At 44.0% G+C, this 26,489-nt stretch overlaps 1 protein-coding gene across 1 annotated transcript in view; it reads right to left on the bottom strand.

Annotated features, from left to right (window-relative positions):
- Window positions 1–25,954, bottom strand: part of dtd1 (D-aminoacyl-tRNA deacylase 1) — a 185,135-nt gene extending 159,181 nt beyond the window's left edge. Inside the window, exons 1-4 of the mRNA XM_043696517.1 lie at window positions 25,763–25,954; window positions 10,911–11,001; window positions 7,976–8,211; window positions 3,391–3,488 (exon numbers count right to left, since the gene is read on the bottom strand). Of these exons, the coding sequence (XP_043552452.1) occupies window positions 3,391–3,488; window positions 7,976–8,211; window positions 10,911–11,001; window positions 25,763–25,805 (468 nt within the window). The 5' untranslated portion in view covers window positions 25,806–25,954. The remainder of the gene's footprint in view (window positions 1–3,390; window positions 3,489–7,975; window positions 8,212–10,910; window positions 11,002–25,762) is intronic.
- Between the last annotated feature and the right edge of the window lie 535 nt (window positions 25,955–26,489).

The following is a 26,489-nucleotide window of genomic DNA, read 5'->3' as shown; positions in this document are numbered from 1 at the left end:
TTTTGATTATACTCTCCAAATGGAAGTCAATTAAAGAGAGACAGGTGAAAGTTCATGTTCAGATGGTACGGTAGAGATCAAGTGTCTGCTTGAGACTTTCTGTGACCAATCCACACCACTGGGGCTGGAGTGTATTATCCTCCCATATAATCAACTTTTAATTTGAATTCATCAATTCTTGTTGGGTTTTTTATCCCCTAAACTTTACTAACAATGCACTTTTAAGGGGAAGTCAATTGTTAAATTGGTTTAATTTCATGGAACCTACCATGGGGAAGCAGGCCATTCAGCCCATCGATGCCACACAGCCCCTCCAAACAGCATCCCACCCAGAATCCACCCTATCTTTGTGTTTCCCATGGTTAACCCATCTAGCCTGCACATCCTTGGACACTATGGGCAATTTAGCATGGCCAATCCACCCTAACCTGCATGGCTTTGGACTGTGGGAGGAAACCGGAGTACCCGGAGGAAACAGAGACACAGGGAGTGTGTGCAAACTCCACACAGACAGTCGCCTATGGCTGGAATCAGCCCCTGGTGCTGTGAGGCAGCAGTGCTAACCACTGAGCCACTTTGCCATGCCTTTCACAGGTTTTCATGTGGAATGAGAGAACAATTTACACACTGCATGATAAATCCCTCGGACTAAGAAACAGAGGGACATTGGTCTACAAGCTCATAGATCCCTGAACGTGTCCATAGAGATAGACAGGGTGGTGAAGAAGGCATATGGGATAGAATACGGGAGCAAGGAAGTCTTGTATGACTTCATAAAACATTGGTGAGGTCACAGATGGAATGGAATACTATGTGCAGTTCCAGTTGCCACACAGAACATGATTGCACTGGAGAGGGTGCAGAGGAGATTCACCAGGATGTGTGCCTGGGATGGCAAGTCTCAGTTATTGAGTAAAGTCATGGATTGGCTGGGTTTGCTTCACTGGATCAGAGGAGGCTGGGGGTGGAATCTGATGGAAGTATACAGAATAATGACAGGCAAAGACAGAGACAATTGTAGGAATGTTTTCTCCATTTGAGATGTGTTTAAGACCAGAAGGTATAAGTTTAAGGTGAGGAGCAAGTGGTTCAGTAGAGATCTGAAGAAAACTCTTTTCACTCAGAGAGTGGCTGTCTGAGAGGGTGGTGATGGCAGATACGCTCACAACGATTAAGAAGCATCTGGATGAATACATCAAACACCAGAGAATATAGGCTATGGATCAAGTACTGGTAAATGGGATTAGTGGTTTGGCATTTGTTGGTCAGCATAGATATGGTGGGCCAAAGGGCCTGTTTCTATGCTGTACCATCCCGTGTATTGGCCCCTTCCAGGAGCTGCCTAGTGTTTAATCAAGTGCAATTATTTTAATTTGAGTTCATTGTTTTAATTGATTCATCAAAATAATACTATATTAAGAGAGACCGCTGAGGTATGAGATGGTTGGTGGGCGATATACAGTATATACATTCTGTAAATAAACCCATTGTCGAGAATTGCCCATAGGGTTAGATGCATTAATCAAAGGGAAATGGGTCTGGGTGGGTTACTCTTCGGAGGGTCAGTGTGGACTTGTTGGGCTGAAGGACCTCTTTGCACACTGTAGGGAATCTAAACTAATCTAATCTAAAAGTAATACTGTCTAACTTAATGTGCTGTCAGCACGACCTGGGATCATTACAACATTGTGCTGTAATCATTCTAAGGGCAAGTATGTACATACAGAACAATCAGGAACTAGACAGAAATGTGAACATGTCGCAATACAGGTGACCCCACTGCACTACTCACACACATAGAACAGACAGACGCACACATACAGACAGACACACACTCACAGACACACTCCTATAGACCCATACATTCTCGCAGACCCTCTCTCATACGCTCACACATACACTCCCACACTCACACACGCACCGTCTCACAGACTTATACTCCTTTACACTCACACTCATACACACACTGTCTCACAGACATTAATACCCCCCTCCACGCACACACATCCATATGTACACACACACAGGTTTGTGGGGTGAATTTGTACTTGCAGAATTACACTTTATTTTGCTCAAAAACTGCATGAATCCATATAAGATTCTGTAAATCCTTTTTTTAGATTAGAATCAGTCTGAACACTGTGGCACAGATAGCCTCATACAGGGCACCTCACACCTTCAATGCATTATCTGGGCTGACATGGCACCTATTGTCAAAATTCACTCGAGAATGTAACTTTAAGAAAGTTCTTGAATTTACATATGAAAGAACAAAAACCAACATGGTCATTCGAAAAGATGAGACTTAATAAACAATCTAGGTATTTTTCAATATATAATTTCAGTTACATCACACTGTGAGCTTTTGCTATAAGTTCTGTGTCCTACAATCTTATACTCCACAACCGCCTGATGAAGGAGCAGTGCTCCGAAAGCTAGTGCTTCCTTAAGACCCTTTGGGAAAAGGAGAGGGCGGATCCTGTCGAGCGGTTCCCTGGGCAGACTGTCAAAGTCATTTGGCAGAATGCCTCATCGCCAGAATCTTCCAACAAGCACCAAGACATGGTTTGGCTGGTGGTGAGAAGGGCTCTGCCGGTGAGATCCTTTATGCACGCCCGGACTCTCAGACTCGAAGCGGCTGCGGAGGGGACGAGACTGTCACACACCTCCTTCTGGAATGGGCCTCCGCAAATGAATTCTGGAGACGAATGCAGTGGTGCTTGTCGAGGTTTGTCCCAAGCAGCTCTGTGACACAGGACTCCGTGCTGTATGGCCTGTTCCCCGGGACGCACACCGAGACGAACATCAACTGTGCCTGGAGGATCATCAACTCGGTGAAAGACACTCTTTGGTCTGTCAGAAACCTGTTGATCTTCCAGCTTAAGAAGCTGACCCCGACTGAGTGTTGCAGACTGGCACATTCCAAGGTCCAGGACTACATGTTGAGGAACATGCTGAAGCTTGGGGCAGCTGCCGCCAAGGAGCGGTGGGGAAATACCACCGTGTAACGTCTGCCTGCCTAAGAACAGGGGGCCCACGCAGTAAGTGGGCTCCGTTGACTCCTCAGCTAAATATATGCATAGTAAACGTACAGACCTGTATATATGTTTGCTTACTCGATCTCTGTATGCAAAGAAATGGAATGTTTACATAGGTATGGCATGACCAATTGTACAGATCATCAAAATATTTTTATGAATAAAGTATATTTTTGAAATTAAAAAAAGTGCTTCCAAATAAACCTGTTGGACTATAACCTGGTGTTGTGTGATTTTTAACTTGAAGTCTGAAATCATGCAGCCTTATTTTGTAGATCAAGGTGAGTTTGTGTAATCAAGCATTACAAAACCTTAACCACTTAAACACAGGAACAGACCAGTATTCTCTTACCTGTTTAGGGTCAGAGGGACCGGTGGGCGATTCTAATTCAATAGTGACTGGGCCATCATTCTGTATATGAACTTGCATGTAGGCTCCAAATTTGCCATCTAGAATAGAATAGATTGTTTAAGTTAATCAGCTCACTGTAGATTAGATTAGATTAGATTAGATTAGATTACTTACAGTGTGGAAACAGGCCCTTCGGCCCAACAAGTCCACACCGCCCCGCCGAAGCGCAACCCACCCATACCCCTACATTTACCCCTTAACTAATACTACGGGCAATTTAGCATGGCCAATTCACCTGACCTGCACATCTTTGGACTGTGGGAGGAAACCGGAGCACCCGGAGGAAACCCACGCAGACACGGGGAGAACGTGCAAACTCCACACAGTCAGTCGCCTGAGGTGGGAATTGAACCCGGGTCTCTGGCGCTGTGAGGCAGCAGTGCTAACCACTGTGCCACCGTGCCGCCACTTAGTCATCTCCTTTCTTAGATGATCACTTTTAGTCTCGCCACCTTTACAGTTTTCAGCTTCCACTGACTGGGTGTTTTTGTAATGTTATTTTTAAGCAAAGCAGGATGTGAACAGTGTCGAAAAGTGTGGTGCTGGAAAAACACAGCCGGTCAGGCAGCAACCGAGGAGCAGGAGAATCGATGCTTCGAGCTTAAGCCCTTCCTCAGGAACGAGGTGACAACTCCAGAATCTGAACTCCAGAGAGTCTGTTCTCTCTGCAATGCTAGAAAGGACTTGTTTCCACATGGGTTCGGGTTCTGACAGAACAGCCATCATCCTGGGCACTTTCACTGGGATTATGGGAGATTTCCCATCCTCACTCATCTGGAAACATGGAGAGCAACTGTGGGGTGCCCTCTCCTCTTTCCATCACTGAAGGGTCTAATCGCCCTTTACCACAACACACCTTTACCTGGTTAATAAGGATGACAATGGCTCCCCTCATGTCTTTCAGTGAGGAACATACCAGCCAAGCTTAAAGTAACCAGCCCTGGGCTTTCTATACTGTCTGTAGGTGTACCTGTGTTTACAGTCCTTTGTCATTTTTATCCTCCAACTCACTCCCTGTGTCCTCCACCTCCGACACTGCTTTGATGAATCTCAACAATAATGAGGAACAGTACCTCCTTACTCAATTAGACACTTTAGATTAAATTCACTACAGTGTGGAAACCTGCCCTTCAGCGCAACAAGTCTGACCCTGCGAAGAGTAATCCACCCAGACCCTCTGACTAATGCACTTAACACTACGGGCAATTTAGCATGGCCAATTCACCTAACCTGCACATCTTTGGATTGTAGGAGGAAACCGGAGCACCCGGATGAAACCCAAGCAGACACGGGGAGAATGTGCAAACTCTACACAGACAGACAGTCACTCGAGGCTGGAATTGAACCCAGGTCCCTGACGCTGTGAGGCAGCAGTGCTAACCACTGAGCCACCGTGCCTCAGAAGCTCTTGCCTTGTTCTCCTTTTCTCAAGAGCAAGGAAGTTCCGATTGATAGATGCAGTGGGATGATTAAACTCCCTTTGGTTTCCATGGACTGTTTCTGAATGGGTGACTGGAGCCCCGGTCAAATAAAGTCTCGGACACACTAACCGGTATCACTTTCCATCTAACTGTTTAAACACTAATAATAATAATAAATCAAACAGTGACATGCTAGTACAGAACTTGGGTATGCTGGAAAAAGGACACAAATTATCTCTGCCCAATGTCTCACACTTGTTCAGACAATTCACAAGAATACAGGTTCAAGGGGTAAATCAACATTTATAAAGTATGAGAGGAGAGTGTTGATTTGTTGGCAGGTGATTTGTAGAGGAGTTGCCGTGGAGAGTGCACCAATTGATGATGATTGACAATTAACTTCCATGACCTGTCTAAGTTTTAAACCAGGCGCATTGATTCTGATTGATCAGGGCATTGCCTGATCAAATCAATTTGCATCCCACATTTATTATTCGTGATATTCCTGTTAACAGTCACATTAATAATACAACGCTGTTGCAGCTGTCAAGTTGACTGAATGGTATATGACTCAAGTTGGGTTTAAAGTGAGATCGTTGTTTGTCAAGAAAGCATAAGTGCTACATCAACAATGAGTTTCAAAGGTGTTTTTTTCTGTATTTGTGACCGATCATTAATGAAGCAAAGTGTTAAAATGTCAGTCGTTATTTTCCAATTCCAGTTGAGGTAGGACATCGATAGAAGAGAACAGAGCTATGACTAAACAGACTGATGCTCTTACAGCACCTGCAATGTATCCCTGAGACTAATTTCTTTCACTGAGTTCAGTGGGCACAGACTAAGCAATATCAAAGAACTTCTCATCGCCCACCTTGGGACCCTCCAACCATATGGGATCAATGTGGATTTGACCAGTTTTCTCATTTCCCCTCCCCTCCCCTCACCCCAAATCCAATCTTCCAACTTGGCACTGCCCTTTTAACCTGTCCATCACCTGTTCACTCCACCCTCCTCTCCAACCTATCACCTTCTACCCCACCTTCATCCACCTACCTTCCCCCCACACCCCTCCCATTTATCTCTCAGCCCCCTTGGCCCACAAGCCTCATTCTTGATGAAGGGCTTATGCCAGAAACGTTGACTCTCCTGTTCCTCGGATGCTTCCTGATCGGCTGTGCTTTTCCAGCGCCACACTCTTCGACTCTAATCTCCAGCATCTGCAGTCCTCCCTTTCTCACAGAGTAAGCAATGTAGACAATGGGTACAAAAGCTTGACATTCCTGAATGGTCTGAATGTTAATGAATGAGATAAATCTGAATGAATTTCAATACCATCATGCCAGATCCACCGTCAATTATCAACTCATCTGTTTCGCACCGGATGTCCAAATGTGGTGAAAAATAACTTGCTAAAACCTCTGCCGTGCCAGGTCGAGCAATTACGTTTACTGTTCACATTACTTTTACTGTGCTCCAGTCTAGCATGCCCCCGCTTTGAACTTTGAGAAATGGTCACCCCAATATATAGGGCACTATGGGGCTGCCTGGAGAGAAAGTTTCAACAATCATTGCAGTTATTACACGGGAAATTAAAAACAATTAGATTAGATTCCCTACAGTATGGAAGCAGGCCCTTCGGCCCAACATGTCCACACCGACTCTCCGAAGAGCAACCCACCCAGACCCATTCCCCTACATTGACCCCTAACAATGCATCTAGCGCTACGGACAATTTAGCTTGGCCAATTCACCTGACCTGCACATCTTTGGATTGTGGGAGGAAACCGGAGCACCCGGAGGAAACCCACGCGCACACAGGGAGAATGTGCAAACTCCACACAGACAGTCGCCCGAGGCTGGAATCGAACCCAAGTCTCACAGACTCTCATCTGCTGGCCATCCTTTCATGGATTCTATACTCATTCAATTTCTCTGCAGTGTTGGATGTCTGCACTTGTACTCTTCAAGGCTGTGCTGTCTGACTAGACCACTACAGTTCTGTCCTAATCCTAGAATTAGGCTCTCTCTCACTGTCTGTACTACTGTAAACTCTTTACCTTAAGCTGTCAGAGCAGAAGTAGGCCATTCAGCCCATCAAGTCTGCGGATCCATTCAATGATATCATAGCTGATCCATTTTCTTGCCCTTTCCCCATTTCCTCACTGATTAAAAATCTGTCTACCTCAGCCTTTGTAAGTCATTATGCAATACTTCAGCAAACCTCCCCACCCCCACCCCATCCCATCCCCTGTCCAACATGTCCGTCGCAGGCTTGCTGAACTGTTCCAGCGAAGTTCAGATACAAGCGAGAAGAACAGCACCTCATTTTCCACTGGGGAACTCAACAGCCTTCTGGACTCAAAATCGAGTTCAACAACTTTAGGACTTGAAGCACCTTCGCCCAAGTCCTTACCCCAGCCCCTCCACACCAGGCCTTGTTATCACATGGTCTGCTACTACACACAACCTATTGTTAGTCACTAACTGTCCCCATGAGTAGCTGTTCATTTTCCCAGGCTGATCATTATCCACTCCTTTGTCTATCCAACTGATCTTCTCTCTCCTTAGGCTCTCCCTCTACCTATTGTTCCCCTCTTCCTCCACCCTATCTTTTATATAAAAGACATTCTTTTCCTAGCTACCATCAGTTCTGAAAAAGGGTCACTGAACCCAAATTGTTAACTTTGACTTCTCTCCACACATGCTGCCACACCTGCAGAGCTTTTCCAGCAGCTTCTGTTTTTATGTCACTTCTGAATGTTTAACTGTTGAAGCCTTGTGAAAAAAAATACTTGTGTCGTACTATTGTGGGGGGGAGTGAGTCAGTGGAATATTTCAAACATGGTACAGGGGGATAATCCAGAGTCAATGGGTTGAGAGAACCCAGGGAAGACCTCTGTGGCACTATCCCACAATGTCCATGATGATCTCACATTGAGGAGATGAGCCATTTCCCGACAGTCCAGCCATTCAGGAGAAAGAAAACTGGTCATAAAGGAGGGTAGCTAATCCAGTAACCTCCCACCACCAATGAAGTTAAATCTTAGCGCCGCTGAACATCTCCTCCTCACACCCCGGGGGCAAAAGGCAGAATTTCCTCATACCTTTCACCAACTCAGGTTTGTAGGCCTTCCTGATGTGTTGTAACAAGCCGTTGTAGAAGGTCTCCGACTGTTCGGCTCCCATTGCCAAGTGAAAATCCGGCTTGTTACCCTTCAGGATGCACTGCAGCGTGAACTGACTGACCACAAGAACTTCGTACTGCTTGTCCATCACGCTCTTACACCAGTGCTTCCCATTTTCATCCTCAAATAACCTTAAGTTCAGGATCTTGCGAACCCTAATGTAAAAACAATGGGAGTATTTAAGAAAACAATCCATCAGTTTACATACCTTGACACTGATGTCATTGTCATATAAATGTCTTACACGTCACTTTCTCTCTCACACACACACCAATTCAATCTCAGGAGAGAATGAAGGCTGCAGTCAGTGTTCTTTCAGACAATAGTATGATCAACTCTTGACTTTGGTCATTAATCAGCCTCTCTCTTTAAGGTTATCTGACTGTCAGCAGCTTATGGCAACTGGTAAATGAAACATTGTTGTTTTTACCGATGCATTGACTAATAAGACTTGATGACCCATCATATTGATAAAATCTGGGATTTGGGGAGTTGCCGGAAGATTAATTGGATCTGCCCTGAGCACAATTGCTATTTTTATGTCCTCTTGGGGCATTTGATCACAACACATTACCGATATTTGCCACATGTTAAGTCTGGATGAAAAAATAAGTCTACATGTATTGTAGATCGCAGTATTGTTCTAACTAGTATAGTGAAGAATATTAGGAGAAAGTGAGGACTGCAGATGCTGGAGATCAAAGTCGAGAGTGTGTTGCTGGAAAAGCACAGCAGGCCAGGCAGTATCTGAGGAGCAGGAGAATCGACGTTTCAGGCATAAGCCCTTCATCAAGGGTGTTTGTTCAAATCTTGGAGCTTTAATGTCTAAGTAGGTCCCCAGTATCTCACCTTTAGTCTACTTTAAAGATAAAGGTATCAGTCCCTCATCAGATTATAGTGTAAACTTGGTGATCTAGTCCGAGATCATAGCAAATCTTCTTCTTGATAGTTGGTTAATTTACAGAATGCTATATTGCCTATGTCTGCCTCCTATCTATTAGCATAAAGTGTCCCCACAATGCCTTCTTTATATTCTTTTGGAGAGAACCAATGAATGGAAAATAATTAAACACATAAACAGCACTTCTGCATTGTTGCAATGGAACCAATAAAACACCAACTGGACCTCACCAAATTAAAGCAAATTCTTTTTATATTTGTTCAAAATAATCAATCAATGCCTTTCCCTCTGTATCTTTATTGCTGGTAGTATAAATAACATAATGGCACAGTGGCTCAGTGGTTAGCACTGCTGCCTCACAACGCTGAGGACCTGGATTCAATTCCAGTCTCGGGTGACTGTCTGTGTGGAGTTTGCACATTCTCCCCATATCTGTGTGGGTTTCCTCCCACAATCCAAAGATGTGCGGGTCAGGTGGATTGGTCATGCTAAACTGACCATAATGTCCAGGGATGTGCAGGCTCGGGGGATTAGCCATGGGAAGCACAGGGTTACAAGGATAGGGTGGGTCTGGTGGGATGTTCTTTGGAGGATCAGTGTGGACTCGATGGGCCAAATGGCCTGCTTCCACACTGTAGGAATTCTATGATTAAGATGAGGCACATCAGCATGCAGTACAGGCAGATCACACCATACAAAGTGCATTAGGGCAACAGAACGGAGTGAGGAATACAATGTTACGGCTGTAGAGAAGGTGCAGAAAGAGTGAGATCAATATTAAATTTGAGAAGTTCATTCAAAACATGAGGCTGAAGCTGTTTTTGAATCTGTCGGTACATGTGTTTAAGTTTTTATATCTTCTGCCTGACAGAAGAGGTTGGAAGAGATTATAACCAGGGGTGGGAGGGGTCTTTGATGATTCTGGATCAGTGGTGCTGGAAGAGCACAGCAATTCAGGCAGCATCCGACGAGCAGCAAAATCGACGTTTTGGGCAAAAGCCCTTCATCAGGAATAAAGGCAAGAGAGCCAGAGAGAGGAGGAAAACGTCTTCCAGGCAGGCATCCTTGCAAGAGGATTCGCAGTAGGGTTAAAATCAACGAGGTAAAAACAATGACTGCAGATGCTGGAAACCAGATTCTGGACCAGTGGTGCTGGAAGAGCACAGCAATTCAGGCAGCATCCGACGAGCAGCAAAATCGACGTTTCGGGCAAAAGCCCTTTTGCCCGAAACGTCGATTTTGCTGCTCATCGGATGCTGCCTGAATTGCTGTGCTCTTCCAGCACCACTGGTCCAGAATCTGGTTTCCAGCATCTGCAGTCATTGTTTTTACCTCGGGGTCTTTGACGATGTCAGCTGCCTTCCCGAGGCAGCGAGAGGCGTACATTGAGTCAATGGATGGAAGGTTGGCTTGTGTGATGGACTGGGCTTTGTTTAGAACTCGCTGTAGTTTTGTATGGTCCTGGGCAGAACAGTTGACGTATCAAGTCGTGATGCATTTGTCCTTTGTTTCATGGTTAAATTCACCATTAGTTGCTCCCTTCTGCTGAGGATTGTTAGGATGTAGCTCTAAGTGCCTCTTTATAGCTTTATCACTGAAAGGGACAGCAGGTGAAAAAAACTGAGTCAATGATAGATTCCCCACAGCCTTGCTGTCTGGAGGAAATGATTTTTTGCAGACTGGAGATCAGCTATGTATAGTGCCCACTGTGCAGAAGAAAATGTGATTCAAAAGCTATATAAGGATCTAGTTTCTTACTCTTTGCTCAGCAATTACAATATGTTGCATAAATTATTATCAAATAAATTTTCAATCAAAAGGTTTTCCGATAACAGGGTCACTTTCTATCATGAGCTATTAAAGCAATGAACAATAATTACATTGTCAGCCCTGATCTCCATTAACACATTTCTATCTTGAACAAGAGCATTTTCTTTTTAAAAGGGCACTCACATATACTCCATGTCTTTCTGGGTATCTTCGACCGAGATGCCGAGGAGCACACAGATACCTCGTCCTATTGAGCTGATTTGTTCCTCACCCACTGGAAAATAAAAAGGAAACCTTTGTGAAATGGAGCAAACTACATCCTTAAAATCCTGACTATAACTGGACATGCGGTTCACACTGTCATATCTTTTTGGAATTTCCTTGGTATTGAATGCCATATTCCGCTAATCTCAGAGCATTTTGTTAAAACAAAAGACCTGTATTTATTTGCATAAAAACCACCCTTTTCCAGTTCTGAAGAAGGGTCACAGGATCTGAAATTTTAACTCTTGGAGGGATATGGGCCAAGTGCAGGCAGGTGGGACTAGTTTAGTTTGAGATTATATTCAGCATGGACTGGTTGGACTGAAAGGTCTGTTTCCATGTTGTATGACTGGATGCCGCTAAATGAGAACTAAGGGGCAACTTTTTCACGCAGAGGGTGGTACGGGTATGGAATGAGCTGCCAAAGGAAGTGGTACAATTGCAACATTTAAGAGGCATTTGGATGGGTATATGAATAGGAAGGGTTTGGAGGGATATAGGCCGGGTGCTGGCAGGTGAGACTAGATTGGGTTGGGATATCTGGTCGGCATGGACGAGTTGGACCGAAGGGTCTGTTTCCGTGCTCTACATCTCTATGACTCTATGCTGACAGACCTATTGAGATTTTCTAGCACTTTCTGTTTTTGTTTCTGATTTCCTTTATTCTCCCATGAGGATGTGGGCACCTCTGGCTGGGCCAGTGTTTATTGCCCATCCCTAATTGCCCAGAGAGCAATTAAGAGTCAATCAAATTGCTGTGGGCTGGACACATGTCAACCTGACCAGGTAAGAATGACTAGTTTCTTCCCCAAAGGAAGTTAGTGAACCAGATGGGCTTTTCCCAACAGCCAACAATGGTTTGATGGCCATCATTAGATTCTGAAGTCCACATTTTTATTGAATCCAAATTCACCATCCACCATGGCATGATTTGAACCCATGTCCCTGGAACATTAAATGGGTCTCTGGATTGACAGTCACTTCCCACTGATTTCCAGCATTCGCAGTTCTTTCCTGTTTTTAACCTGTATTTATTTCACACTTATCATGACCACCAGGCATTTCATAGCACCTTCCAACCAATGAAATATGTTTTGAATTGTATTTACTCCTGTACAATAGGAAACAGTACTCCTACAAACATCACTCCCTCCACCACTGACATTCAGTAGCACTGATCTATGGTGTATGATCTACAAGATGCACTGCACAATTTCACCCATAATCCTAAGAAGCACCCACCTTGAAGGACAAGGGCAACAGATACATGGGAACACTACCATCTGCAAGCTCCATTCCACACCACTCATCATCCTTCATTGCCAAAGGGTCAAAATCCTAGAAATCCCTCCCAAAGGGCATTGTGAGTCAACCCACACCTGGTGGACTGCAGTGGTTCAGGAAGGCAGCTCACCACCACCACCACCTTCTCAAGGGCAATGACGCAATAAATACTCACCCAGCCAGCGATGCCCACATCCCATAAGAGAATTTAAAAAAAGTAATGTGACAATGAAGTTCATTGTGGGATAAGTGTTGGCCAGGAAAAAGGCAGTGCAGAACTCCCTTGGTGCTGCATTGGAGGGTCTGTGTCCTATCCCTAGAATGGGACTTGTACCCAAGACCTTGGACTGCGAGGCAACTAAGCGACAGCTGACACAGGAAAATAGGAACAGGAGTTGGCCATTCGGTCCATCGAGCCTGCCCTGCTATTTAATGGATGACTTTAAATTAGAGGAAGCCACACCATTCTGATCCCATTTGGATCTCAATGTCATCTAATAATTATGGCTGACTTTGTAACAGGCTTTTCAATCATGCATTCGATTTGTGGCCCACCATTTATGGGAACAACAATTTGCATTTCTATAACACCCTTAAGCTAGTGAAATATCCCAAAGCCCCTCACAGTGTGATTACATAGAACATAACAGCGCAGTACAGATCCTTTGGCCCTCGATGTTGCGTCAATCTATGAAATCAATCTGAAGCCAATTTAACCTACACTATTCCATTTTAGATTAGATTCCCTACAGTGCAGAAACAGGCCCTTCGGCCCAACAAGTCCACACCGACCCTCCGAAGAGTAATCCACCCAGACCCATTCTCTCTGACTAAAGCACCTAACACTATGGGCAATTTTGCATTGCCAATTCACCTGACCTGCACATCTTTGGACTGTGGGAGGAAACTGGAGCACCCAGAGGAAACCCACACAGACATGGGGAGAACATGCAAACTCCACACAGACAGTTGCCCGAGGCTGGAATTGAACCTGGGATCCTGATGCTGTGAGGCAGCAGTGCTAACCGCTGAGCCAACTTTCATCCATATGTGTATGCAATGACCATTTAAATGCCCTTAAAGTTGGCGAGTCTACAACTGTTGCAGGCAGTGCGTTCCATGCCCCTATTACTCTCTGAGTAAAGAAATTACCTCTGACATCTGTCCTATATCTAACACCCTTCAATTTACAGCTATATCCCCTCGTGCTAGCCATCCCCATCTGAGGAAAAAGGCTCTTACTGTCCACCCTATCTAATCCTCTCATTATCTTATTATTAACAAGCCACATAAAGAGCTGCTGGGGCAGCTGGTCAAAACCTTGGTGAGACAGACAGGTCTGAAAGAGCATTGTTAAAGAAGTAGAGGTTGCTTGAAGTTCATTGCTTGAAGATCACTATCTCTAAACATTGAGCAAATATGTTAGTGGTGGTTGAATTTGCTGTTTTATTTTCAAATTTCTGATCAGGGATTATTTTGACATGTTAAATTTGACAAACCTCCGATTCCATCTGCTTTGTTTGTTTATAATTCAACAATAGTTTTTGCTTATTGCTTATTCAGTTGTACTACCACTTCATACTGCCATCTGTTAATAAATAAAAGTGCAAATTGATATAACTCTCTGTAACTGAGCTCGCTGTAACACCACACTGTCACCACTTGGTCCTTGGCAGAGTTTTAGCACGGCAAACGTCCAGACTTTCAGTCACAGCAGATCGGTTTGTTTCGCACTTTGTTAGCCACTCTCCCCGAAAGCACTTAGGAAGGAGGAAGCTGACAGCATGAGGGTGAATGGAAGAACTTGCAACAAACGAGACTGCACAAGGGGCTCGAATCAGGGTAACTAGTACTGATGTGATCATCAGGAATTCAGTCATGTGGCATATCTTGTAGTTGATGCTGGAGAATTCTCAAATTGACAACTAACCCGACTGTTGCTCCTCATCCTGACTATTTCAGATCTATATAAGGCAATAATTTGAGGGAGAGTCACCTATTATTTAATCACCTCTTCATCCTGACCACATTTACTCAGTCATTCAGGCTCATGACCTTCAAGAGGCTCAGTGGTCAGCATTGCTGCCTCACAGCGCCAGGGACCCAGGTTCGATTCCAGCCTTGGGCAACTGTGTGTGGGAGTTTGCACATTCTCCTCACATCTGCGTGGGTTTCCTCCGAGTGCTCCAGTTTCCTCCCCCAACCCAAAAGATGAGGTGAATTGGCAATGCTAAATGGCCCATAGTCTTCAGGGGTGTGTAGGTTAGTTGCATTAGTCAGGGGAAATGTAGAGGAATGGGTCTGGGGATACTCTTCAGAGAGTCAGTGTGGACTTGTCGGGACAAATGGCCTGTTTCCACACTGTAGGGATTCTATTAAAACTTGAGAGGTATGGTCTTTAAATGTCAGGGAATTGTAAAGACCTTGTCTTTTCATTTTTATGTTGTTTCTGATTGTGCACTGAAAGGGAAAATGAACTGTTTTCAAAAGTAACTAGTGTGGAAAGGATTACTCCACTTTTAAAAACAAATGACGTGACACTCAGTTTAAGTGCTGTTTATTCAAACAGGGAGGTGTTGGTGGGGGGGGGGGGAGAAAGAGTCTAGTTACAGATGAGTCTAGTTACAGGATGTGTGTACAAATGGAGGTTCGCTTTGCAACAGGTAGCTGATTGGTCTGTGGAATGGTGACTTATTGCCAATGGCCTCTGACTGCTAATATCAACGTGACTGGCTCCCAAGTAGATTCTGGGGGTGACCCTTTAGTAAGAAGCTATCTGATCTCTGAAAAAGGAAGAAGTAGTCTCTTTTCTCTGCGTTAAAAATCACCTCAAGCCTGAAGAAAGCTAGCATACCTTTCCTCATTCATTGCTATAAATTGTGGCTTTTAACTAAGAAGTTAGAGACTGTACAGGTGTGAACCAGTCACCTCGTGCCTCCTGCAAGCAAAAGTACCGAAAGAAGAAAGATCAAGGGACAGAACATTCTAACAAGTCAAAAGGATCATCTCAGAAAACCCTATGGACAGAGACCATTGAACCACCTTCCCAGTCTTTCCATCTACTCACAGCATCCATTTTATTTTTGTGCCTGTCTGAGCGTATCTGTGTTGGTGTGTGGAAGAGGTAGGGTTAGATGACGCTATTGAGGTTTATAAAATCATGAAGAGCACGGATAGGGTGAATGCCAGGGTAGCAGAGTCCAAAACTAAAGGGCATAGGTTTAAGGTGAGAGGGGAAAGATACAAAAGGGACCTAAGAATAGTGCATGTATGGAATGAGCTGCCAGAGGAAGTGGTGGAGGCTGATACAATCATAACACTTAGAGTCATAGAGTCATAGAGATGTGCAGCATGGAATCAGACCCTTCGGTCCAACCTGTCCATGCCGACCAGATATCCCAACCTAATCTAGTTCCACCTGCCAGCACCCGGCCCATATCCCTCCAAACCCTTCCTATTCATATACCCATCCAAACTTAAAAGGCATCTGGATGGGTATATGAATAGGAAGGGCTTAAAGGGATATGGGCCAAATGCTGGCGAATGGGGCTGGATTAGCTTAGGATATCTGGTCAGCATGTTTGCTTCCATGCTGCACAATACTATGACTCTGTGATAACTAGTACAATTAGGTGTTGATGTCTCATAAATGTTTACCACTACCTAGAATCTTATGACTTGGAGTAGCCGGTGTTGGACTGGGGTATACAAAGCTAAAAATCACACAACACCAGGTTATAGTCCAACAGGTTTAATTGGAAGCACTAGCTTTCATAGCGCTGCCCCTTCATCAGGTGGTTGTGGAGTATGCTTGATGAAGACAACCACCTGATGAAGGAGCGTCGCTCCGAAAGCTAGCGTGCTTCCAATTAAACCTGTTGGACTATAACCTGGTGTTGTGTGATTTTTAACTAGGATCTTATGATTTACAATAAATCGTCATTGTTGTTAAGTACAGAAACCTGGTCTTTGTTGTATGTCATCCAGGGTCTAATTCCTGAAGAAGGGCTTATGCCCGAAACGTCGATTCTCCTGCTCCTTGGATGCTGCCTGACCTGCTGCGCTTTTCCAGCAACACATTTTTCAATCCTGGGTCTGAAACCTATGTAAATTGGTGAACTTTGCATATGTTTATAAAATACTTCACTTTTGGGATGAGTACAGGAAAAGCAGGCCTGATTTCCAATTTGAAGCACTTCACTGAGTATGGTATTAACAGCTCGAGCGAAAGTGAAGTGAGGGAGAGCACTCTGCAGTTTGGGATCATTCCCAGTTCATAGGAAGATGGCTGGGGTTTTTGGACGTCAAACATCTCATTCGCTGCGTTAGTTCCACAGGACTTGGAGATGCTGGTGTTGGACTGGAGTGGACAAAGTTAAAAACCACACAACACCAGATTATAGTCCAACAGGTTTAATTGGAAGCTCTAGCTTTCGGAGCGCTGCTCCTTCATCAGGTGGTTGTGGAGTACATGATTGGGGGACACAAAATTTATAGCAAAAGTTTACAGTGTGATGTAACTGAAATTATACATTGAAAAATACCTTGATTGTTTGTTAAGTCTCTCATCTGTTAGAATGATCATGTTAGTTTCACTTCTTTCATATGTAAATCGCAAAACGTTTTTAAAAAGTTACATTCTCAAGAGAACTTTAACAATTGGTGTCAGCCCAGATAATGTATTGAAGGTGTTAGGTGCACAGACAGTAGCACACAGTGGGCTAACACCTTCAATTCATTATCTGGGCTGACACCAATTGATAATGGAGATCTTGAGCAAATCATTATCCCACATGATAATGGAGATCTTGAGCAAATCATTACTCTTCATATCATTGTGCAAACTCACGAAAGGGACCAAGTCCATCACTGTTGGCTCTGAGCTGTAGCCAGTCTACCTCAGCTTTCCCTGAAAGGGCAAGGTATCTCAAAACTTTGATTCGTTGAAGCTGGCTGGTTCATACTGCAACTATGCAATAAATCGACAAGTGGTTTCCTCTAAGAACAGGATCCTGTTGTAAGCCAAAAAGACATTTTGACCTCCACACAAATGAGTGATGTGTTATATGAGTTTCAATGCCAGAGTGATGCCAGGTATGTATGCTGTACATCCCAAAGACTGGCAGACCATAACAAACAATTCATCCTGTTGACCATTTGTAGCTGGCATCATGCCACATGTGCTCAAACGGCCTATGTTTTCAAGCCTCAGAAAAATATATCTACCAATAGATGTGATTCTGCCAAAGGGAATCACCTACTGAATAATCCAGACTCTATTTAGAGCTATACCAGAGACCAATTGAAGATCATCAGCTGCACTCACATTCTGATGCATTTGCAGTGCTGGAAGCTGTAGGAATAAACACACTGGATCCTGTTTTATAAAGGCAAAAGCAATTTGTGCATAGATTGCATTTTTTTAATCAAATAGAGGAGTCACGGAGACAGTCAAACTCCTTGGCAATGTCCTGACCAATCAGAATCTACCTGCCTGGTCTGACAATGAAGATTGTGGTGCTGGAAAAGCACAGTTCAGGCAACATCCAAGGAGCAGGAAAACATCCTGATGAAGGGTTTTTGCTTGAAATGTTGATTTTCCTGCTCCTCAGATGCTGTCTGACCTGCTGTGCTTTTCCAGCACCACACTCTTGACTCTAATCTCCAGCATCTGCAGTCCTCACTTTCGCCTGACAATGAAGATTGACAGTTAACTGCTCTTGCAGCATCTCCATGCCAATTATAGCCCAACCAATCAGCACACTCTTCTTACTCTACATAAAATGGGGCTCTTTTTTCAACTCTGCTTCTTGCATCCTAGTTCTGATGAGTGCAAGATGAAAGGGTCCAACTTCTGGTCTCCATTTTGCAATGTTTAAGAGCCAGGTATGACTATGACTCTATGGAACTGGGTGATGTTCACGTAATAGTTCCAAGGTCGAGCAACTTTTGTAGAAGGCGGACTTGATATTTTTATGAGACAAGCAGATGCCAGGCACCTTTAGATTAAACTGTCGCCTAGCAATAATTTTTGGATGGTTAAATGTCAGATTGTCATAAGGCTGAGAGAAGGTAGTTGCATCCAAACCTCCAGAACACCTGCCAACAAAAGATATACCTCTCTCTCTGCGTCTCTGTCCCTGAGTCGGATGAAACCAGCACGCAAGGATTCTGAGACAATGAATTTCTGACTAAAGCAAAGATCTGGGTCTAACTGACCAGTTACCAAAACGATGATCTCCTGTTGTTGACAACTGCATCATCGTCAACACCATCAAAATCGTCACTAAAGAAAGGAGAGAAAATACTTCATTCCAACCTTGTGGTTTTGGTCTCATGGTTCACAGAATTTTGCCCATGTTTTCCACCCACTATATTTCTGTACCCCTTTTTGTCTTGTTTATACTATTTCTGAATGAATGTGTGTGTGTTAGGGTTACAGGGAATATAGTTTAAGTTTGCATCTTACTAATTAATAATCTACTTTGCCACTTTTAAAAGGTGAAGTTTGTTTATAATAAATACATTTCTTATTTTCTTGCTTATTAATGAAACCTGGTGTGAGTTTTGTTTTAAACTTCGATGGTGGTCAAAGTCAGATAAATTAACCTTCCTAGTAATTCAATTGGCCCTTTATACATTTGTGATGTCTCATGGTATACTGGTGTTAATTAACACTGCTCTCTTCACCACAGTCACAATCATGACAATATCATCACTATATCACTGTACTTGACCTGAGTGTATAAAAGTCTCAGACTCCATCATACGTCAGGATCACTTGAAGCTTATCATGATACTGGAAGCATGTTGCTCTGTGTAACATAATAGCTTAATATTAGGCCATACACTTAGGTGTCCAAGCAGAATAATGTTTACCCATAATAGTTAGCTGTAATAAATGTCTGTCAGATTCTTCAGTACCACAAAATCCATGCTCAGTTTATGCAACTGGCAGATATCATTAGCATTGCAGCATCAGGCCTGCTAGACACAAACATCACTTCACCAGCAATCAAGCCTAGATCTTTCTAATCAAACTCAACACACTGAGCAGGATAGCTGGTTACATCTTACAAAAAGCGCAGACTCAGGGCAGAATGTAGTGTAGATATTTCCATAGTGTTGACAAGCTAGGTGGGATGTGGTGAGGTTTGGTTAGAGAGAAAGTAACAGCTGGCTGGTGGATTTCACATATTAAACAGTTCATTTAAATTCAGATCCATCTCTATAAATATTAATAAGTTAACAACATTCCCATTTATTTTCCATTCTGAACACCCACTATCCCCACCTCCAGTTTCTGACGAGCATGTCACGCTGCCCCAACTATCATATGGTTGCGTTTTAGGAATCCATCACTCAATCTATTTTATTGGGGTAGTTAGCTACACTCTTAAAAAGAGAACCTCCCACCCCGACTACCATTTACATACCTGACTCTTTCGTTGCACACCACAATCCTGGCTTCTCTATTATTCAGACCGCAAACCCTAATGGAATCCTTCTGGTTGTTTTAAGTGTGTTCTGTTCCTTCACAAGTCTCTCTTCCTGACATTTCTGGTTATCAAAATAACAATCTATTTCATGCACGGTACCATTTTAAATGAGGTGCAGGAACAAGAGAGACTGTGGATATAGATTTAGGTAGGGTCAGTGTTCCTTGAGAGGACTGCTAAACAAGCAATCTTTTTATTCATTGATGGGGTGTGGACTTCACTGACTAGGCCAGCATTTATTACCCATCCCTGATTGTTACAAAATCAACCGCATTGCTGCGGGTCTGAAGTCACAGGAAGGCCAGACCAGCTGGGAATTGCAAACTTCCTTCCCCACAGAACCTTAGTGAGCAAGATGAGATTTTAACAACAATCAGCAATTAAACTAGGTTTTTTTGAGTGATTCTTGAATTTTTGTAGCACAATTTTAAAGTGCAGGAATAAGAAAACTGTTGATCGATCTTTAGATGGGATCAGTACAGGCAGAGAAGACTGCTAAACATGTATTTGGGACTCTTGGGTTTATACAAAAGGAGCAGAGAGCACAAAAACAATGAAATTATTATAAATATATATTAGAAATACTGATTAGACTGTAGCTGGTATATTGGGGATGATTTCTGGACAGATGGAGTTTAATTTGGATAAATGTGAGGTATTGTATTTGGTAAAACAAGCTACAGGGAGAGGATGAATAGGCTGCGGCTGTTTTCCCTGGAACATCGGAGGCTGAGGGGTGACATTATAGAGGTTTATAAAATCATGAGGAGCATAGATAGGGTAACTAGACAAGGTATTTTCCTTGGGGTAGGTGAGTCCAGAACTAGAGGGCATAGGTTTAGAGTGAGAGGGGAAAGATATAAAAGGGACCTAAGGGGCAACTTTTTCACGTAGAGGGTGGTACGTGTGTGGAATGAGCTGCCAGAGGAAGTGGTGGAGGCTGGTACAATTACAGCATTTAAAAGGTATCTGGATGGGTATATGAATAGGAAGGGTTTAGAGGGATATGGGCCAAATGCTGGCAAATGGGATTAGTTTAATTTAGGATATCTGGTCAGCATGGACGAGTTGGACTGAAGGATCTATTTCTCTGTCTCTATGACTCTAATTAAAAGTAGGGCCTCGGGTGGTGTTATAGAAATGAGATGCCTAGAGGTTCAGGTACATAATGCTTTGAAATTTGTGTCACAGTCAGATGGGACAATGCTTGCCTTCAATGCTCAGACCTTTGAGTATAGGTGTTGAGACATCATGTTAAGGTTGGACAGGACATTGGTGAGACCTCTGTGCTGTTCTGATCACCCTGTAATAGGAAGAAGGTTACCAAGGTGGAGAGGGTTCAGAACAGATTTACCAGGCTGTTGCTGGAATGGAAGGTTTGCATTACAGGGAGAAGGTGATCGGCTGGGACTTCTTTAACTGGAGTGTAGGTGGTTGAGGGGTGACCTTCTAGAGGTTTATAAAATCCTGAGGGATATAAAGAAGGTGAATGGCAGGTGTCTTTTCCCTGGGATGGGGAGTTAAAAACTAGGGGACCTATTTTTAAGGTGAGAGGAGAAAGATTTGAAGGGCAACATTTTTACACAAAGTGTTTTGTATGTGGAATAAGCCTCCAGGAGAAGTAATGGATCCAGATACAGTTACAACGTTTAAAAGACATTTGGATAAGTACAAGGATAGGAAAGGTTTGGAGGGATGTGGCCAAAACGCAGGCGGGTGAGACTAGTTTAGTTCGGGAACATGGTCGGCATGGGCTGGTTGGATCGAAGGGTCTGTTTCCATGCTGTAAGACTCTCCTCTCCTTTAGGGAGAAAGACCTGCTGCCTTTACCCCAGGTCTGGCCTCAGTGTGACTGTAGGTCCTCAACAATGTGCTGGTTCTTAACAGCCCTCCAAAATGGTCTGGTAAGTCAGTCCAATTTCAGGGCAACGATGGATTGTAACAAACACCGGCCTTGCCTTACCAGCGACACCCACGTCCTGTAAAAGGGTGAATAAGAACTACACTCCAAAGGGTATCAACATCTTGGAGAGGATGGGCAAGGTTTACTGGAATGGTACCCAGGCCTGGGCGGTATGAATAGGAAGGATATGGGCCAAATGCTGGCAAATGGGACTAGATTAATTTAGGTCAGTATGGACCAGTTGGACCAAAAGTTCTGTTTCTGTGCTGTACCACCCTGTGACACTATGGGGAGGCTTTCAATTATGTGGAGAGACTGAAGTAGCTGGCATTGTCTGTCCATACGGCACAGAACATTGAAGGGAGTGTTGAGAAAGATGTTCAGAGTCATGAAGGATTTTGATAGAGTAGGTATGGAAGATGACACAGACTGAAAGAGCTTGGCAAAAGAGCCCACAGTGACACACAGATTGTTTTCGGAGGAATGGGTGGAATATGCAGATTTCTAATGACCTGGGTGCCCAGTATAAAAGAATGGGAGGGAGCTGATTCAATAATAACTTCCAAGAGGTGTAAGTACTTGAAGAGGAAGTGTTGTTGGTGGTTTAGGGAAACAGGGAAAAGAACCGACAAATGGAACATTTTAAAAATTTGTCTCGGTCAGAGCGCGAGTGTTGCTGGTATTTACTGTCCCTCCCTGACTGTCCATGAGTAGGGAAAGGTGGTTTGCCTAGGACCGAGTGACTTGGTAGACCATTTCAAAGGGCAACTGAAGGGTCAGCATACTGCTGTCAGTATGGAGTCACGTATAGGCCAGACCAGGTAAGAAAGGCACATTTCCCTCCCTGAAGGGAGGAAATGAGTGAACCAGGTCCATTGCTAATAATAATCTGGTTGATCTGTGATCACTGTAAATAAGATCACTATCAATTTATTTCAGAATTATTAACTGACCGAATTGAACCCCACCCCCAGTTACTGCATTGGGATTTTCAGCTCATCTCCAGAACATTAATCCTGGTCTCTGGATTAGTGACAACATTACCACGATGCCGCTAATGCTTTAACTGGACATATCTTTCAAATCGGGATGGAGAAAGTGAGGACTGCAGATGCTGGAGATCAGAGCTGAAAATGTGTTGCTGGAAAAGCGCAGCAGGTCAGGCAGCATCCAGGGAACAGGAGAATCGACGTTTCGGGTATAAGCCCTTCTTCAGATCACCAACACAAGCACATTTGACTGAATGATGCCGTACAGAGGGAGCCCCAACTATGAATTGATGGGAAGGACAAATAATATTGCTTCAAGATCAACTCAGGCCATAACTGATGTGAAAGACAAAGCTATGAGTTTGTATATCAAGGTCCACAATTCAGAATTGTATTAACACCTCAGCATGGTTCATATCATCAAACTAAAAATTGAGTGGTGTATTAAAAATTCAGATGATTACTACAGTGTAAATCATTACGGCATAAATGTCAATTAAGTGGATTGTATTATCATCACATTATCTTATAACAGCATAACAATATGTTGTGGCCAAGTTGACTACACCATTAGCAAAATTAGATTTACAGTTTGCATTCAAGTTGTCACTGATCAATTTCATCCCTGTTCTCAATTCACATCTGTCATCATAGATAAGGCATGAGCATAAAGAAATCCTGGAACTTCAGTAAGTTACAACATTGGCACCGTTTTCATATTTGCAAGACTCCCATCCGTGATGACCTCTTGTGTAGCAATAAATCTTTCACACTCTTGCTCCTCTTTCCCTTTGAAATATGCACTTATCCCAACTTGCATTGTTCTAACTTCTTATCCCCATCAAAGGGGTGCAAGTGGTGCAGTGGTAATGTCCCTACCTCTGAAGTAGGAGGCTAGGGTTCAAGTTTCATCTCAATTAGAAAATATGGGAGGGAAAAAGCACTCCCCGCGACTGCGTGGGTTTCCTCTGGGTGCTCCAGTTTCCTCCCACAATCGAAGGATGTGCAGGTTAGGTAGATGGGCCATGCTAAACTGCATACAGTTCCAAGGATGTGCAGTCTAGGTGAATTAGAAATGCAAGGTTATAGGGAAGAGGGGGTGGGTCTAGGTGGGGTGGTCTTCGGAGGGTTGGTGTGGACTCAATGGGTAAAACTGTCTGCTTCTGCACTCTCGTAGTTCTATAGTTAAGAGCATCTCCAGTGCAACCAATTGGGAAAACATCCAGATTCCTCATCGTCATGTTTTGTAACTCTTCCTCTGGTTAATGCACTAGACCCAAACATCACCAGCAATCCCATGACCACAAACCTCACCCTCATTACCACCTCGCTCACAGGATCTCTCTTTCACCAGGACGCCTTCATCCCCAGCAAGACCAATAACTGATTGACACCAGACACTGCAAAGAGTGGTGAGGTGGTGACATCTCAGTTCTGAATGTATCATGGTCAATTCGAAAATTCAACTCAGTTCATCTCTCCAGACCTGTCACATTTTATTTCAGATTTCCAGCATCCAGAGTACTTTGATTGTCACGAAATCCCAACAGTCCAGTAAAATCTACATTGTAGACCAAATAACCTCAAGGGCGGAATCTTATTAAGGACAAGATTTCTCATTCACCATAAAGGTCAATATCATGCTTTGTATTTAAATCCTTCAGATAGAGTCATAGAGATGTACAGCACGGAAACAGACCCTTCGCTCTAACCTGTCCATGCCAACCAGATATCCCAACCCAATCTAGTCCCACCTGCCAACGCCCGGCCCATACTGCATCTTGATTTAAAATCATGTCATTCTTATTGTTATATACACACACACACCAACAGAGGAAGGTTTGATCCCACAAATTGTCTTGTGTACACACTGGCAGTCTAGACAGTGTGAACTATCAACCTCTGTTTTCTAAATGCCATGAGATGAAAACAGAACCAACTCGGATAGCCAAAGTGGGTGCCAGCCAGGACAGTGTACCATTCCGCTGTCTGTGGGAGCTTGCAGTGCCCAAACTGACTGCCACGTTTGCTACATTACAACAGTGACTCTGTCGCAAAAGTGCCTCACTGGCCGCAGGGAGCATTGGGACACCCTGTGGGCATGAGAGGTGGCTATACAAATGCAAGTCTCTTTGTTTTCCGCCCCTACACCCCCACCCAAAGGCCTTGAGTACTGTTTCCTGGAAATTTTGTCACTGATCATTTTCTTCTGACTCAACGTGGCTAATTTTTTCCAAATAAATTCCAGCGACTGAAAACTAAAATGTGGGTGAGGTGTTGGCTGTGGTTCATCTGATAATGTCTGAGGAGAGCAGAGTGGGATGGGTCAAGATATTAAGAAAAAATGTCTGGAAAAGCTTGTCGCACACCCCAATTTGTTTGGGGGGGGGGGGGGGCGGGGAGGGAAGGTGCTACTGGAAAGCAGATATCCCCATTCAACCGTAGAAGTAGGTGCAGTGGTAATGTCCCCTGTCTCTGACCGAGGAGAGTCTAGATAAGAGTGGTGCTGGAAAAGACCTGGGTCCAAATCCTGGAGGTGGTGTGCAGTAACATCCCTGAAACAGGCAGAGTGGGGAAATGAATATAAATGCATCCATGATTGCTAAAGGAGCACGTTTCTGATCATACAGCGAGAGAGGGGCTGTGCTGTCTGAGAGTGTGTTGTTGGAGAGAGAGGGGCTGTGAGAGTGTGTTGTTGGAGCTGATGCTGATGAACAATAGGTGCCAGACATAAGGTGTCTGTTTCTCTCCCTCTGTGTGTGTATGTGGGTGTGTAGGCTGCAGTTTGTAAATACAGGCTCAGCCGGAAGAGACAGAGGCTCTCCCTCTCGAACGCGGAAGGGACATCGCTGCGCTTGACATGTAGCGGAGCTGTCTGCTTTGTGCAGTTGCTACTATGTAACGCTTCAGTGTAACCCACAGCGGACCATTCCGAATCCACCTCCCAGCTCCCAGCACCCGGACCCGGCCTCTGCTTTGTGACAGCACCCTATGAATTAATAATGCTAACACACACACATACACACAAAAACAAAACCCCACTCGCCGCCACCTCCCTCTACTCCCCAAATAAAAGTCACACGAATGCAGACTGACCTGTGACACTAGCCTTAGCCACTCTCTGAATAATGGCCTTCATGGTGTTCAACAAGAGTGTTTCCAGGCGGTAACTAGAAGCCGGAGGTTTTTATATTTATATATATATATAAATATATCTGTCTTGATGCAGTCACAGGCAGACAGAGAGGGGAATAGACTGTTCAAAGGCAACGCAGTGATTCCCCTACAGGACAGAAGCAGAGCTGCACACTTAAGAGGGCAATTTAACCAAATATTAACCCAGGGATATACTGGAGCAGGGGCTCACCTCTCTCTGTCTATCTCTCTCTCTCACCTTCTACATGTACCTACAAGAGCAAGGATGTTTACAGAGCAAAAGGAATTGGAGCAAGGAGTACCCCTCAATCCATTCTATAAGATCATGGCTCATCTGTCCCAGGCCTCAACTCCCCATCTGTGCCAGCTCCTCCCAGACTTCAATGGTTCAGAATTTTCGAACGGTATCCTTGATATTTCAAAGCAATCTGTCTCCCTCCTCTTTAAATAACTTTTGGTGAGCTAGCCTCCACAACGCGTACAGAAATCCAGATAGTCACTACCTTCCCAGAGAAGAAATTTCTTCACATCAGGCACATCCCTAATCCACATATTACTGTTACCCCCAAAACAAACTGAAAAAAAGTAAAGACATTCCCAGTTTTATTTTCCTTTACAGAAAGGGGAGGTGATGGCCCAGTGGTATTGTTGCTGGGCTATTGATGTA

The sequence above is a fragment of the Chiloscyllium plagiosum genome, chromosome 9 (genome assembly GCF_004010195.1).
Source record: "Chiloscyllium plagiosum isolate BGI_BamShark_2017 chromosome 9, ASM401019v2, whole genome shotgun sequence".
Classification (NCBI taxonomy): domain Eukaryota; kingdom Metazoa; phylum Chordata; class Chondrichthyes; order Orectolobiformes; family Hemiscylliidae; genus Chiloscyllium; species Chiloscyllium plagiosum.
Note: the sequence above shows the minus strand (reverse complement) of the source record. Positions and strands in the feature narration are given on the sequence as shown.